Here is a 12003-nt window from a genome sequence, read left to right as displayed (position 1 = left end):
CCTCCTCTTATAGTAGACAGTATCAAGTGATTAAAAAAAGAGTAAAAATAAAACATTGAAGTAATCACTCAATTTTATACTCACCCTGGTTAAAAAAAAATCCAGTATTTTAGAGATATCCTGAACTGGAAGCTTGCTTCTAAATGTAAATTATTTTACTGAATATCCTGGTTGTCTGAAACTTGAGTATTCCTAATGTCTAGTGAGAGTTGTGTGTGAGGCTTATGTTATTAAAGGTTCTCAGTGCCTTGCTTAAAAATGCATGAGAGAAGAAATACCTGTATTTGCAAAAATTTTTATTTACATTGTCTCAGCTTTAGATACCAGATTTTGGTAGTGTTGGAGGAAGACCTTTCGTTTGCTTATTTTGGATTAGCTGACATTTTTTTCCATTGTTGTCTTGTACTTTCATCTAGTTAGAAATCATGGGGACAGCTATTTTTTGCTAGAAAATAATTAAATACTACATCTTCCTCTGCTCAGTGGAATGCCATGCCCATGACAGTTTTGGTTTGTTTCCTCTGATGTCTTTGTGCACGTCTCAGCTGGTCAACTCATGTTGTCTGGCATCCTTGAATAGTCTGAGATGCCGAATAGACCTAGGGTAGTGATGTGCTTCCATTTATTTTGGACTCTGTTTTCTCAACTGCAAGAACAGAGATGCGTGATTTTCAGGTTACCTTGGTTGCAAAATTAATTTGGATTCTCTCCTTTTATTGAAAGGCATGGCTGTTGTTTCATGCTTCAGAGGTGTTGTCTTGAGTAATTCCCTTTTTGGTGAGCTTTTGGAAGCTATGCATTGGGCACAATCATGTCTGTAGCCAACTATAGTGATACAAATTCTGTCAGTCTTTGATTGAAACTTCTCTCTATAGTTTCAGTAGAAAAGTTCTATAAGTGATTGGATTGGCGTTTCAGTCAATTAGTAAGTATAACATTATATTTGGAGAATGATTTTATTACTTTATTGCTACTAATAAGTATCTGCAAATTTTGAATAGAATTGTACCAACCTACACCTTTAAGAGCTGACCAAAAGAGGTTTTGCAAATTGTTAGAAATAGTGTTTTCATGGTTGCTTTCTGTATTTCAGAGGATTTCATTGCATAGCTTTTCATTCAGGCATGAAGTTTTTGTATTCCACTACTCTTGTCCCTATAGCTTAGTTAGAGTTCTTGGCGATTCAAGTGAGAAGACATTTGCAATATAGTCCCTAATAAACGAAGGGCTGTCTGTTACTGAATTGTATAACATAGTTTGTTTTGCTGTACTGCCAGCTGACACAGATTAGTAGGTGACCTCTACATTTTGCTGTCTGGAATAGAAATTATTGTACAATATTACTTTTAGTCTGACTGTTTTGCAGACTGTCAGTAAACCTAACATGCATGGGTGTGACAAGATCCACCTGCAACAACAGAGTGTATGGAAGTCTCTGACAGTAGGAAAAACAAAGTAGCAGAGCTGTAGGTTAAGTACAGATGCATACAGGAGAGGAAGTTGTGGCCAAATTATTAAAAACTGTAGTGAGGGCTATTCCTGCAGTTTGAGGTAAGCCTTCAGTTTCAGGTAAGATGTTACTCAAATTTGAAAACTTGAATTTGGAATGTGTGAGAACAATGCATTGTCTCTTTAAAGTCTCCTCCTTTACATCTTGTTTCTTTCCTAGAAATAGCATCAAAAATATAAAGTGCACCTTTAAACTACTCTTGATCTATGGCTGCTCATCTGCATTCAGTTCTACAGTACGCAAGTCATCAGGCGATTTACTTATTAGTGGCTGTGACATAGAAACATTCACAGCTCTTTTGATACTAAAATTACTCAGTTACTACTTTTTTTTTTAACAAAACGTGGCTGTATTTAAACACATCAAAATGTACTTGTTCTTCTGCAGTCAATTTCAGCCTATCAAGTGTATCTCATCTTTTTCCTGTATTTTTAGGGTTTTGATATAACTGCAAATCATATGACTGTTAAACACTGACTCACAAGTGCAGTTCTGTACCATACAGATGAGTATTGGTAATGAAAAATGGCATCCAGCAGAGACATATCAGTAAGAAGGCAATATTTTTCAGATTATGTTAATTGGAAAAAATGTCAAATTCTACTGGTCCATTTTGTAATTGTAGTTTGAGCCTTTAAAATAGATTTTTTCCAAAGCAGGTGGGAAAAATTTTCAAACTGCATTAGCCTTTTCTGTAACTGTATTTGGAGTTTGTGAAATATTAAAAGAATATTTTTTCAAGGCAACTGAGTGTAAAGGTAATTATTTGAAGAATATTATTTGGAATAAAATCTGCTAGCTTCTGAGTTATTCCTGTACTGTGAAAGAGCTATAATATGCATATGCTTTAAAAAGTGCTGTAACTTCAATTTACTGATGAATTTTCTTTTTTGTTTTTTCTCCCTAAAGGGAGCTTCACTTCTTTTGATGCTGAAGCATTATCTCACTAAGGATGTTTTCCAAGCTGGCATTGAGGTATACTTGCATAATCACAACTACAGAACTGCCCAGAGTGATGACTTGTGGGACAGCATGAATGAGGTATCCGTCTTCAACACATGGTTCTTATTTTCATTTTTTTTCTCCATGTCTTTAAGAGTGTCGTAAGTTTTTATTTGTCTCCTTGTTTATGAAAAATATAAGATAATAGGCTGCAGGTAAATACTCTGAATTTTTTGCTCATCCTATTCCAAAGTTCTCTCATACAGATAGGGAGATTCCTGAAGCTTCTAGGGCTACATTGAGTATCATCCCAAAAAAGCACTGTGAGTGGGTGTGTGCTGCCATGCATGTCCATCCAGTATGCATGTATCTTCTCTTGAATTACATGTGTTAAGACCAGAATGAAAGTAATAAAATTTAGGATAAAATTTACTTTCAAGGAATAGCTAAATCCAGCCTCTTAGAGGTCTTGGGTTACTCTCGACTAGTGCGACTTTGTTTGTGATAGCTTCTGTTTTAACAAGTGTGCTGAAATTTTAGGAAAGCAGACTGTACAGGCAGCTCTCAAATGATAAGGCAAGCATAAGGTTGTGTCTAATTTTAAAATGAGTGTGAAGGGCTCAAGAAAACAAAGGCTTGAGCAGAAGAGAGTGAGAGCCAGAGTCAGCAAGGCTGTGGGAGTCAGAGAGGCCAGGAAAAGGAGGGTGGAGAGACACCAGGAAGGACAGAGGAAGGAATAAGGGTCCAGAGAACTACACGCCTGTTGGCCTGACCTGAGTGCCAGGGAACGTCATGGAGCAGATCATCTTTAGAACCATTACACAGCACATACAGGACAGCCAGGGAATCAGGCCCAGCCAGCACAGATTTAGGAGGGACAGGTCCTGCCTGACCAACCTGGTCGCCTTTTATGACCAGCTGACTCGCCTGGTGGATGAGGGAAAGGCTGTGGATGTTGTGTACCTGACCTTCAGCAAAGCCTTTGACACAGTCTCCCATGGCATTCTCCTGGAAAAGCTGGCAGCCCATGGCTTGGACAGGTGCATCTTTGCTGGGTTAAAAACTGCCTGCACAGCCAGGCCCAGAGAGTGGAGGTGAATGGTGTCACATCCAGCTGGGGGCTGGTCACCAGTGGTGTCCCTCAGGACAGTGGTGGTGCCAGTTCTGTTTAGTATCTTTATTGATGGTCTGGACCCAGGGATCAAGTTAATCCTCATTAAATTTTAGAGGACACCGAGCTGGGCAGGGATGTTCACCTGCTGAAGGGCAGGAAGGCTCTGCAGAGGGATCTGGACAGGCTGGATTGATGGGCCAAGGCCAGTGGTATGAAATTCAACGAGGCAAAGTGCTGAGTCCTGCACTTGGGTCACACCAATCCCTTGTAGTGCTACAGGCTGTGGGAAGAGTGGTTGGAAGGTGGCCCAGTGAAAAAGGACCTGGGGGTGCTGGTGGACAGTGGCTGAACCAGACTGAGCCAGGAGTGTGCCCAGGTGGCCCAGAAGGCCAATGGCATCCTGGCCTGTATCAGCAATAGAGTGGCCACCAGGACCAGGGAAGTGATTGTCCCCCCCTCAGCACTGGTGAGGCCACACCTCAAGTTCTGCGTCCAGTTCTGAGCCCCTCAGTTCAGGAAGGACATTGAGGCGCTGGAGTGTGTCCAGAGAAGGGCAACAATGCTGGTGATGGGTCTAGAGCACAAGTCCTATGAAGAGCAGCTGAGGGAGCTGGGATTGTTTGTCCTGGAGAAAAGGAGGCTCAGGGATGACCTTATCGCTCTCTGCAAAATCCCTCTAAGGAGGTTGTAGCCAGGTGGGGGCTGGCCTCTTCTCCAAGCAACCAGCAACAGGGTGAGAGGACGTGGCCTGAAGCTGCGCTGAGGGAGGTTCAGGTTGGGTATCAGGAAGAATTTTTTCGCTGAAAGGGCAGTTAAGCATGGGAACTGACTGCCCAAGGAGGTGGTGGAGTTATCCCTGGGGGTGTTCAAGAAGCAACTAGTATCTTTTAGTTGATATGATGTTCAGTTATAGGTTGGACTTGGTGATTGCAGAGGTCTTTTCCAACTTCAATGAATCTGTGATTTTATGAAGAGCTGTTGAAGGTCAGAGAGCAGGGAAGGGGTAGAGGCATAAGGATTGAAGGGAAAAAGGACACAAGGGGAAGAGAGTAGGAGAGAGTGCAGTGGAGGAAGTGCTCAAGAGGGACTGAGTATGTGCAAGAGAGACAATGACTCTAACAAGCAAGAGCTGCTGAGTACCTCAGGGAGTGTCAAGGTAGTTGTATAAGGGAAAGGAACAGATTTCCCAATGTTTGTGTATATTGCATAGTATATATTAAAGTCTGAAATACATGTGAGGTTCCCTCACAGAAGCCGAGTTCTAGGCAGGGTACTGACTTAATATTTAATTTTGGTTCTTGGCATCTACCTTATGATACTCAAATTTCTGAAGAACAGGAGTCAGCTGTCACAGGTGGCTGTAAATTTGCCTGTTTAGTTATAACGTAGTCACTAGTTGGCCCATTAGTGATTGACTGTTGCCGATAGCAGTCTGTGACTCTTGTGACAGAGAATTCTTCTTGTGGAAAAGTGACTTTTATAACGCCAAAGAGACTTTCCTCTCCTCAACCCTTCACAAATGCCTCACATTTAATTAATGTGAGAGCTTAACTAACTAGGTGCAGGACTTAACTATTACCACAATACAGGAAAAGAGTAATCCTCAAAACTTTAGACTACTTGCTTTGTCTGTCTCTGGCTCAGAGTAGCTGTTGTCATTGTTGTTTATTATTATTATTATTACCCTACTCTTTGCTTTACCTTTTCTGCAAACTCAGCAGACCCCTTTCTCCAGTTGTTTGGAACCTTAGTTATCATCTTGTAAGAGTCAAAAAGTAATGGTTTCCAACTCTGGGATTGCTTCACCTGCTTGTATTACTCTTGCTAAATAAATCCCATCCAACAAACTTAGTAACATCTAGTCTGAAAACTCACTGTGGTTTCCTTTTTTATTGATAAAGAACCCTTTGTATTTCGTGCTAATTTAATAGTTACCAAATTTCTGCTGACATTAGGTATTTATTTAACAACTGTCTGACTGAAGTTACCCTTCTGTGTGGAGGAGCCCACCAACTGGTTCTTTATGTGTTTTCTGATGCTTCTTACAATGTTTCCTTTTCCTTCTGTCCATTTCTGACTGCACCTCATTTTGTGGCTGAGTCTCTGGTATGGTTTGTGGGCTTCTTGCATGTGAGTGTTAATGCTGTCCATTTTGTGTTTTTACACAGCCTACGCTTTCATATGCTTTCATATTCCCCTTGGTATTGCAGTGGATTAGTTTATATTTGGGCTTTTAATCCTTTTGGTTCCCTGAGAAGGTGTCAATTTTCTGCACTCCTTTCTTCCCACTGATTTTCTATTGCTGTTCTGAATTTACTGAAATGTACTGTCCCTGTGCCCGTTTTTCTTTTGCTTTGGTATTCATTCTGTCCAATATTTTTCTTCTTGTCTCTTGAATTCTTGTTTTCTCTTGCTTTCTGATGATCTTTCACCTTCAAATTCTGAGCCAGATTCTGTTGACAGACAGCAAAATCTAGGCAGGCTTCATGGCTGATTATTTCCCCTGTCCTTGGTATCAAAGGTTCGTCCATTCTAGGAGCCGGATAGAAAGTTTTTGCTTAGTAATGTTTTCCCCCAGTAGATGTCTGAGTAATTAAAATTATGTGAACTATAAGTAAGTGAATAGGTCACACAAAATATTGTGTTCCTATCTGATCTTTCGGTTGTTTGATACCATTATTAGTGCCCTTGAACTCTAGCCAGTGTCCAGGACTGTTAGAAGTTCCTTCAAAAAAGGAAAAGAAACAAAAATCTTTCAAAGTTTCAAGAGGCCGTAACTGTGTCTGGACTTCTTGATCATTCTCTGGTTTAGATATGTACTGTTTCACTGAGTCTTCCTTGTAACAATTAACTCATTAGTATTACCATGTATTGAGATACTTGGTATACTTCTCAGTTGTTTTCCATATGCATAGTAATAGTAAAAACAAACCTGTGATATTCAGCAAATTGACTGGCTCTTTTTTCCCTTGTGCTGCCATTAATTATGTCTAGGCTGAAGGTGTTTAAAAATTCAAACCATGAGAGTGTCATTTTCTTTGAACATAAATTTTTGTATACATTTTTCACATGGCAAAATGCACTATCATTTCTTAAGACTTAACCTTCTCTGTGGAAATGGAACATAAAAGGCCCCTGTTAATCACAGTTGGCGTGAAGATGAGAAAATGCATGGGCATTAAAAGAAACATCAACATGGCAAGAAAACTTTGGTATACATTACCTAGAAGGATGAAATCATTTTCTTGTGTCGTTTTCATTGAAGTTAGGAGCTGCTGTTCAAAGAAGAGATGTCAAGAAAATAAATTATTGACAATAAATTCTTGCGAAGATGAACTGTGAACCAATAATTTTGAATAATTGGTTTATTTCAGGTGATTTGGGATTTTATATTGGAATAGAATTATTTCAGCGGAGCAAATTTCAAAGTTACTCATGTGTCTACAGATTACACACAAACCTTTCTGCCAATCTTTAGGTAGCCAGCAGTGGGCAACACTGTAGTACCAGTTAAAGCTTGAGATAATAAGACAGAGAAAGAGGATTTAGCCAGAGTGGTTTGGGGGAGTATGTAAAAAGTAAAAAAACCCAAACATGCAGACTTCAAATTCTATAAATCTGAAGTGTTTGATATAGAATTGCTTCCCTGAAATTGAAACCCCTGTTGAAGGTTTATGGTCATTCTCTACATAAATAGTATCGTATTTTCCCATAAGGGTGAACTGTACATATTACAGGCTTGAACAGAGAACAGTAGGCAGTAAGATGCTTCTCTGAACTATTGAAAGACACAGTATAGGTTGGTAAAAGTTAATGTAACTTGAATAATGATGTATTAATTTCCTTATGTTCCTGATAGCTCAGCCTAAAACACGTTTTTGCAAGCTGGGGGACATACTATCTTTTTCAGGGTAAAATGTTTTCTCTGCTAATAAAGAGATGGTAATACATAGCCATTATAAAGTACTTGTTCTCAGAGGGGATGTTCCTTAGAGATTAGAAGATTAGAAGTCAAAGGTAAAGCTATGCAAAGGCTGGTAAGTGGTAGGGGGAAAAAATAAATTTATAAAGGATATGTGGGTTTGTTGTACAAATACCATCGCTGTACTTCGATTTCTAATATTAATTTCAGAATTTAAAAAAGATTTTTCAACTTGAAACACTCGCATAATGTCAACATACCAATAAGGGAAGAGAAAGGATGGGAAGAGTTTGGGATCTTACTGTAGCTTTCTCTTCTGTAACATTGTCTCTCCACCCTTACTACAATATCAGTTCAACTTACCTGATGTTTCCAGTTTGTCTTTCTACTGCTTGGCTAGGATTCCCTCAACTTAAAATAAAAACTACTTGCTCCCCTAAATTGTTGCTTATGAAATGTACAAGTTTGCTGTCAAAGCAATTGTTTACAGATGCAAAATCATGCTACCACTTAATCGGTAACTTAAGAAGAAAGTTAAGTGTTCTCCATTTGCTATTTTCTTGTTATGTTATGATTGTTTTTACAGATTACCAATGGAACACTAGATGTAAAAAAAATGATGAAGACTTGGATTGTGCATAAAGGATTTCCTTTAGTCACTGTTGTCCGAAAGGGAAAGATTATTTCAGTACAACAAGAGAAATTTTTGTATCGTGTGGAACCAGAAAATTGGACATCAGATGCAAGGTTATTACCTTCTCAATACCTTTTATCCATTAAAAGCAAGCTGCTGTCTTAAACCTTGTATATCTTTCTCACTTGTATTCAGGCCTTTTAGTGTTTCCTTTGGAGGCAGGTAGTAATAGAGAATTCAGCACAGAAACTCACACATCTAGTATCTACCTGAAGACCCATGTCTATTTCCACTGAAGCAACTGGTAAAAATTGGTGACACCCTTTGTAATCTGAGTTTCTTACATGCATCCTTTCCTGAAGCTTTTAAGCTTGACATCATGAGCTGGCTTTCAGTACCAAAAGGCAGATCTCATAAGTAAAGGTTTCTCTACATTTGAGGAAGTTCTGTGTGTTTAACAAGAATCTGAAGAAAGGCAGGTTGCAGAAGTTTTACAGAAGTTACAGATGCATGCATCCTACTTTAGAGCTTCTGCTTCTTACTGCCAAAACTCAGTGTACATCTTGGGCTTTGCTAGAGGAAGGTAGAGAATCTCAAATCAATGCTTTCTTGGCTTTGAAATTTTAAGATGACACTAATGCATGACATCAAATGACTGAATATATAACAGAGGCAACATCCATTGTACCAAAACCTAAAAGGAAGTACATATGCAAATACTGAAGAAGCAAAGATGTGGCAGTTGGTAATTTTAAAATTTCATTTACTACAAATATAACTTACCTTATTACCCTCAACAGTGTTCTAACAAAAATATGAAAGTGTGAATTCTTCTGGGATTTTGCTGGTTTTATTCAGTTGTTTGAAGTTTTAACAGGAACTGAGTCCTTTGCACCATCTTGCAAAAATTAGGTCTGTGAAAGAAATTTGTCTCTTGAAATGTAGGAATTTAGAGGGCTCTGTTTTATTTTGGTTATGCGGAGGAAGAAAAGCAATGTTGGGTTGACAGATAAGGGAGGAAGGGAAGGATTTTTAATCTAAGTAATTTCTGTTTCTAATTGATGTAAATTTGGTGCATGCATGAAAAGGTTTTGAAGAAGAGCACTCTGTGTGAGTCATACATAGAGGGGGTCCCTGTCAAAATCAGATTAATATGTGCAGCTTCTTTCATCCCACTCAGACCTGTGTTTTCTCTAAATAGCCAAGTCCTTATCATCATTATGAGCCTCCTTAGCACTTATTCTTCCAGCTTGCAGTTCACTTAAGAAAGTCTTTGTGGTATGCAATTAATTATGGTTTCTATACCATGGATTGGTATCTGAGTCTTGTACTTGGATCATTTTTTATTTTAGTTAAAACTTGTAAAAGATCAGAAAAACAATGTTGGACTCAGGTAAAAATAGTACTGGATGAATTTCTGATGCAGCCAGAGATTTACTGTCTATATGATTTTGGACAAGCTACCTAGCATGCTGGAACTGGGAAAGAAGTACTAGGAAAAGTGGAGTCCATCAGGGGTCCATATTGGGACTGCTGCATTTTAAGATCTTCATCAATGACGTTCACAGTGAGATCAAGTGCCCCTGCAGAGAATTTGGGGATGACACCAAGCTGAGCGGTGCAGTTGATGTGCTTGGGGGAAGGGATGCTATCCAGAAGGATCTGGACAAACTTGAGCAGTGGACCCTTGGTCAGGGTAGCCTCTGATATCAACAGGCTGGGGGATGAGCAGATCAAGAGCAGCCTTGCAAAGGAGGACTTGGGGGGACTGGTGGTACTGGACACAAGTCAGCAGTGTGCACACACAGCCCAGAATTCCAGCTGTATCTTGAGGTGCATCCAAAGCAGCGTGGGCAGCAGGGGAGGGAGGGGATTCTGCCCCTCTGCTCCCCTCTAGTAAGACCCCACCTGGAACACTGCATCCAGCTCTGGGGTCCCCAGCACAGGAAGGACAGGGACCTGTTGGAGTGAGTCCGGATGAGGTTCACAAAAATGATCAGATGGACAGAACACCTCTCGTACAAGGACAGACAGACAGTTTGGGCTGTTCGCCCTGGAGGACAAAAGGCTCTGGGGAAAACTCACTGCATTCTTTCAGGTACTTAAAAGAAAGATGGGGACAGACTTTTTAGCAGGTCCTGTAGTGATAGGACAAGGAGCAATGGTTTTAAAATAAAAAAGGGTAGATTTAGACTATACTATAAGGAATAGTATTTTTACAGTAAGGGTGGTGAAACAGTGGCAGTGGTAGCCCAGGGAGGTGGTCAATGCCCCATCCCTGAAAACATTCAGGGCCAGGTTGAATGGGACTCTGAGCATCATGATCTAGTTGAAGATGTCCCTGCTCATTGCAGGGGAGCTGAACTAGATGACCTTAAAAGGTCTTTTCTAAAACCTTTTCTTCCAAGCTGTTCTATAAAATTTACTCATTTCTCAACATGGTGGAACTAAAAAATTAATTTCTGTGCATGCTGTGCATTTATTCTTTCATCATGTCCTGATTATATAGGTGAGATTTATACTTTATTATTCTAGCATTCAGTGATTCTAGTATTACTAGTATACAAAAGTGCTTAAAATGAAACAAAACAAACCATTCAAGAGCGATAGTATGTATATAGTATGTCAGTTAACGTTTGTTTTCCTTTGCAGTTACCTGTGGCATATTCCTCTCACTTACATTACAAATAGGTGCAACTTTACCCATTGTACTAATGCATATTTACTGGATCAGAAGTCAGGTATGTGACTCATAACTTTGGTAGCAAGTTGACATGATTTTTCTGAGAACACCCTTGAGTAAGATGTGAAGGTGAAAACATACAGGTACAAAGTAATTACAGAGATCTGGAGCAAAGCACTGCTGCTGTTGTCATCATCAGAGAGTTGGTTCCCTATAGCATGTATGTATAAATAAATGACAGCAACTGGAACAGAAGCACAGGTTTGAAATTTGTAAAAGCCTATGCTTTTCATCACAGTGCATACACACAATCTCTCAAACTGCAGGGTCTTTAGAGAGCAAGAAATGTGAAAGTTGGTCTGCCGGTTTGTTGAAATGTTAGGAAGTAACTTTCCACTGAAATATTTATTTTATTTAATTGTGTAGGAAGATACTGTATTTGGAACAGTAGATGGGGCTGTTTGAAAGAAGGACTGGACAGAAGGAGAGGAATTAACTGATGCAGCTTGGGGCAGACTGTGATAATGTTCATTCAATCAGATGTAGGAAGAAGGATGAGGAAGTACAACCTGAAATTTTTGAGCCTTTCGAAACCTTTGTACTGGCTTTTCCTTCTTCATAGTACGGGGAAATAGCATGAAAGAATTCACTCTCTGAAACTAGTCTACTTCATAGACTTTGATTTGAACAAACAGTTGTTAAATATTTGTTTCTGCTGATAACATACTGTCTGTCCACTAGCTGTCATTGAACTTCCAGAAGAGGTGGAATGGATAAAATTCAATGTGGACATGAATGGCTATTACATAGTACACTATGCTGAAGACTGGAAAATACTGATTGACCTGTTGAAAAAAAACCACACTGCTCTGAGTCCTAAAGACAGAGCGAATTTGATCAACAATATCTTCAACCTTGCACGGTAAGACTTCTGTATGGGACAACAGGTTTAATACTTGTTTGAAGTTTTTTCCAAGTCAGAAGACATGAGATTTGGTTTCTAGAAACAACTGCATTAGAGACATTTTAATTCAGTTAATAGCCTTGTTGGAACTGTTCACTGATGCTTCCATATTGGTGCTAGATATTATCTTCCTGTTCTTTATAGCATCATCTATTTATTGGGATCACATAGAGCCACATGATAGTTTCCATTTCTGGCAGACACTGTTTTCTTTAGTGTCTTATTTCTCTGTTA

General features: G+C 39.3%; 1 protein-coding gene across 2 annotated transcripts in view; it reads left to right on the top strand.

Moving 5' to 3' along the window:
• Positions 1 to 12003, top strand: part of LNPEP (leucyl and cystinyl aminopeptidase) — a 54872-nt gene that overhangs the window by 35981 nt on the left and 6888 nt on the right. For both annotated transcript variants that reach the window (XM_032096269.1, XM_032096270.1), the window contains 4 exons: positions 2420 to 2551; positions 8075 to 8235; positions 10775 to 10863; positions 11547 to 11727. In XM_032096269.1, the coding sequence (XP_031952160.1) occupies positions 2420 to 2551; positions 8075 to 8235; positions 10775 to 10863; positions 11547 to 11727 (563 nt within the window). The remainder of the gene's footprint in view (positions 1 to 2419; positions 2552 to 8074; positions 8236 to 10774; positions 10864 to 11546; positions 11728 to 12003) is intronic.

The sequence above is a fragment of the Corvus moneduloides genome, chromosome Z (assembly GCF_009650955.1).
Source record: "Corvus moneduloides isolate bCorMon1 chromosome Z, bCorMon1.pri, whole genome shotgun sequence".
Taxonomy (NCBI): Eukaryota; Metazoa; Chordata; class Aves; order Passeriformes; family Corvidae; genus Corvus; species Corvus moneduloides.
The sequence above is the reverse complement of the archived record's forward strand: the minus strand, read 5'-3'. Positions and strand labels throughout refer to the sequence as shown.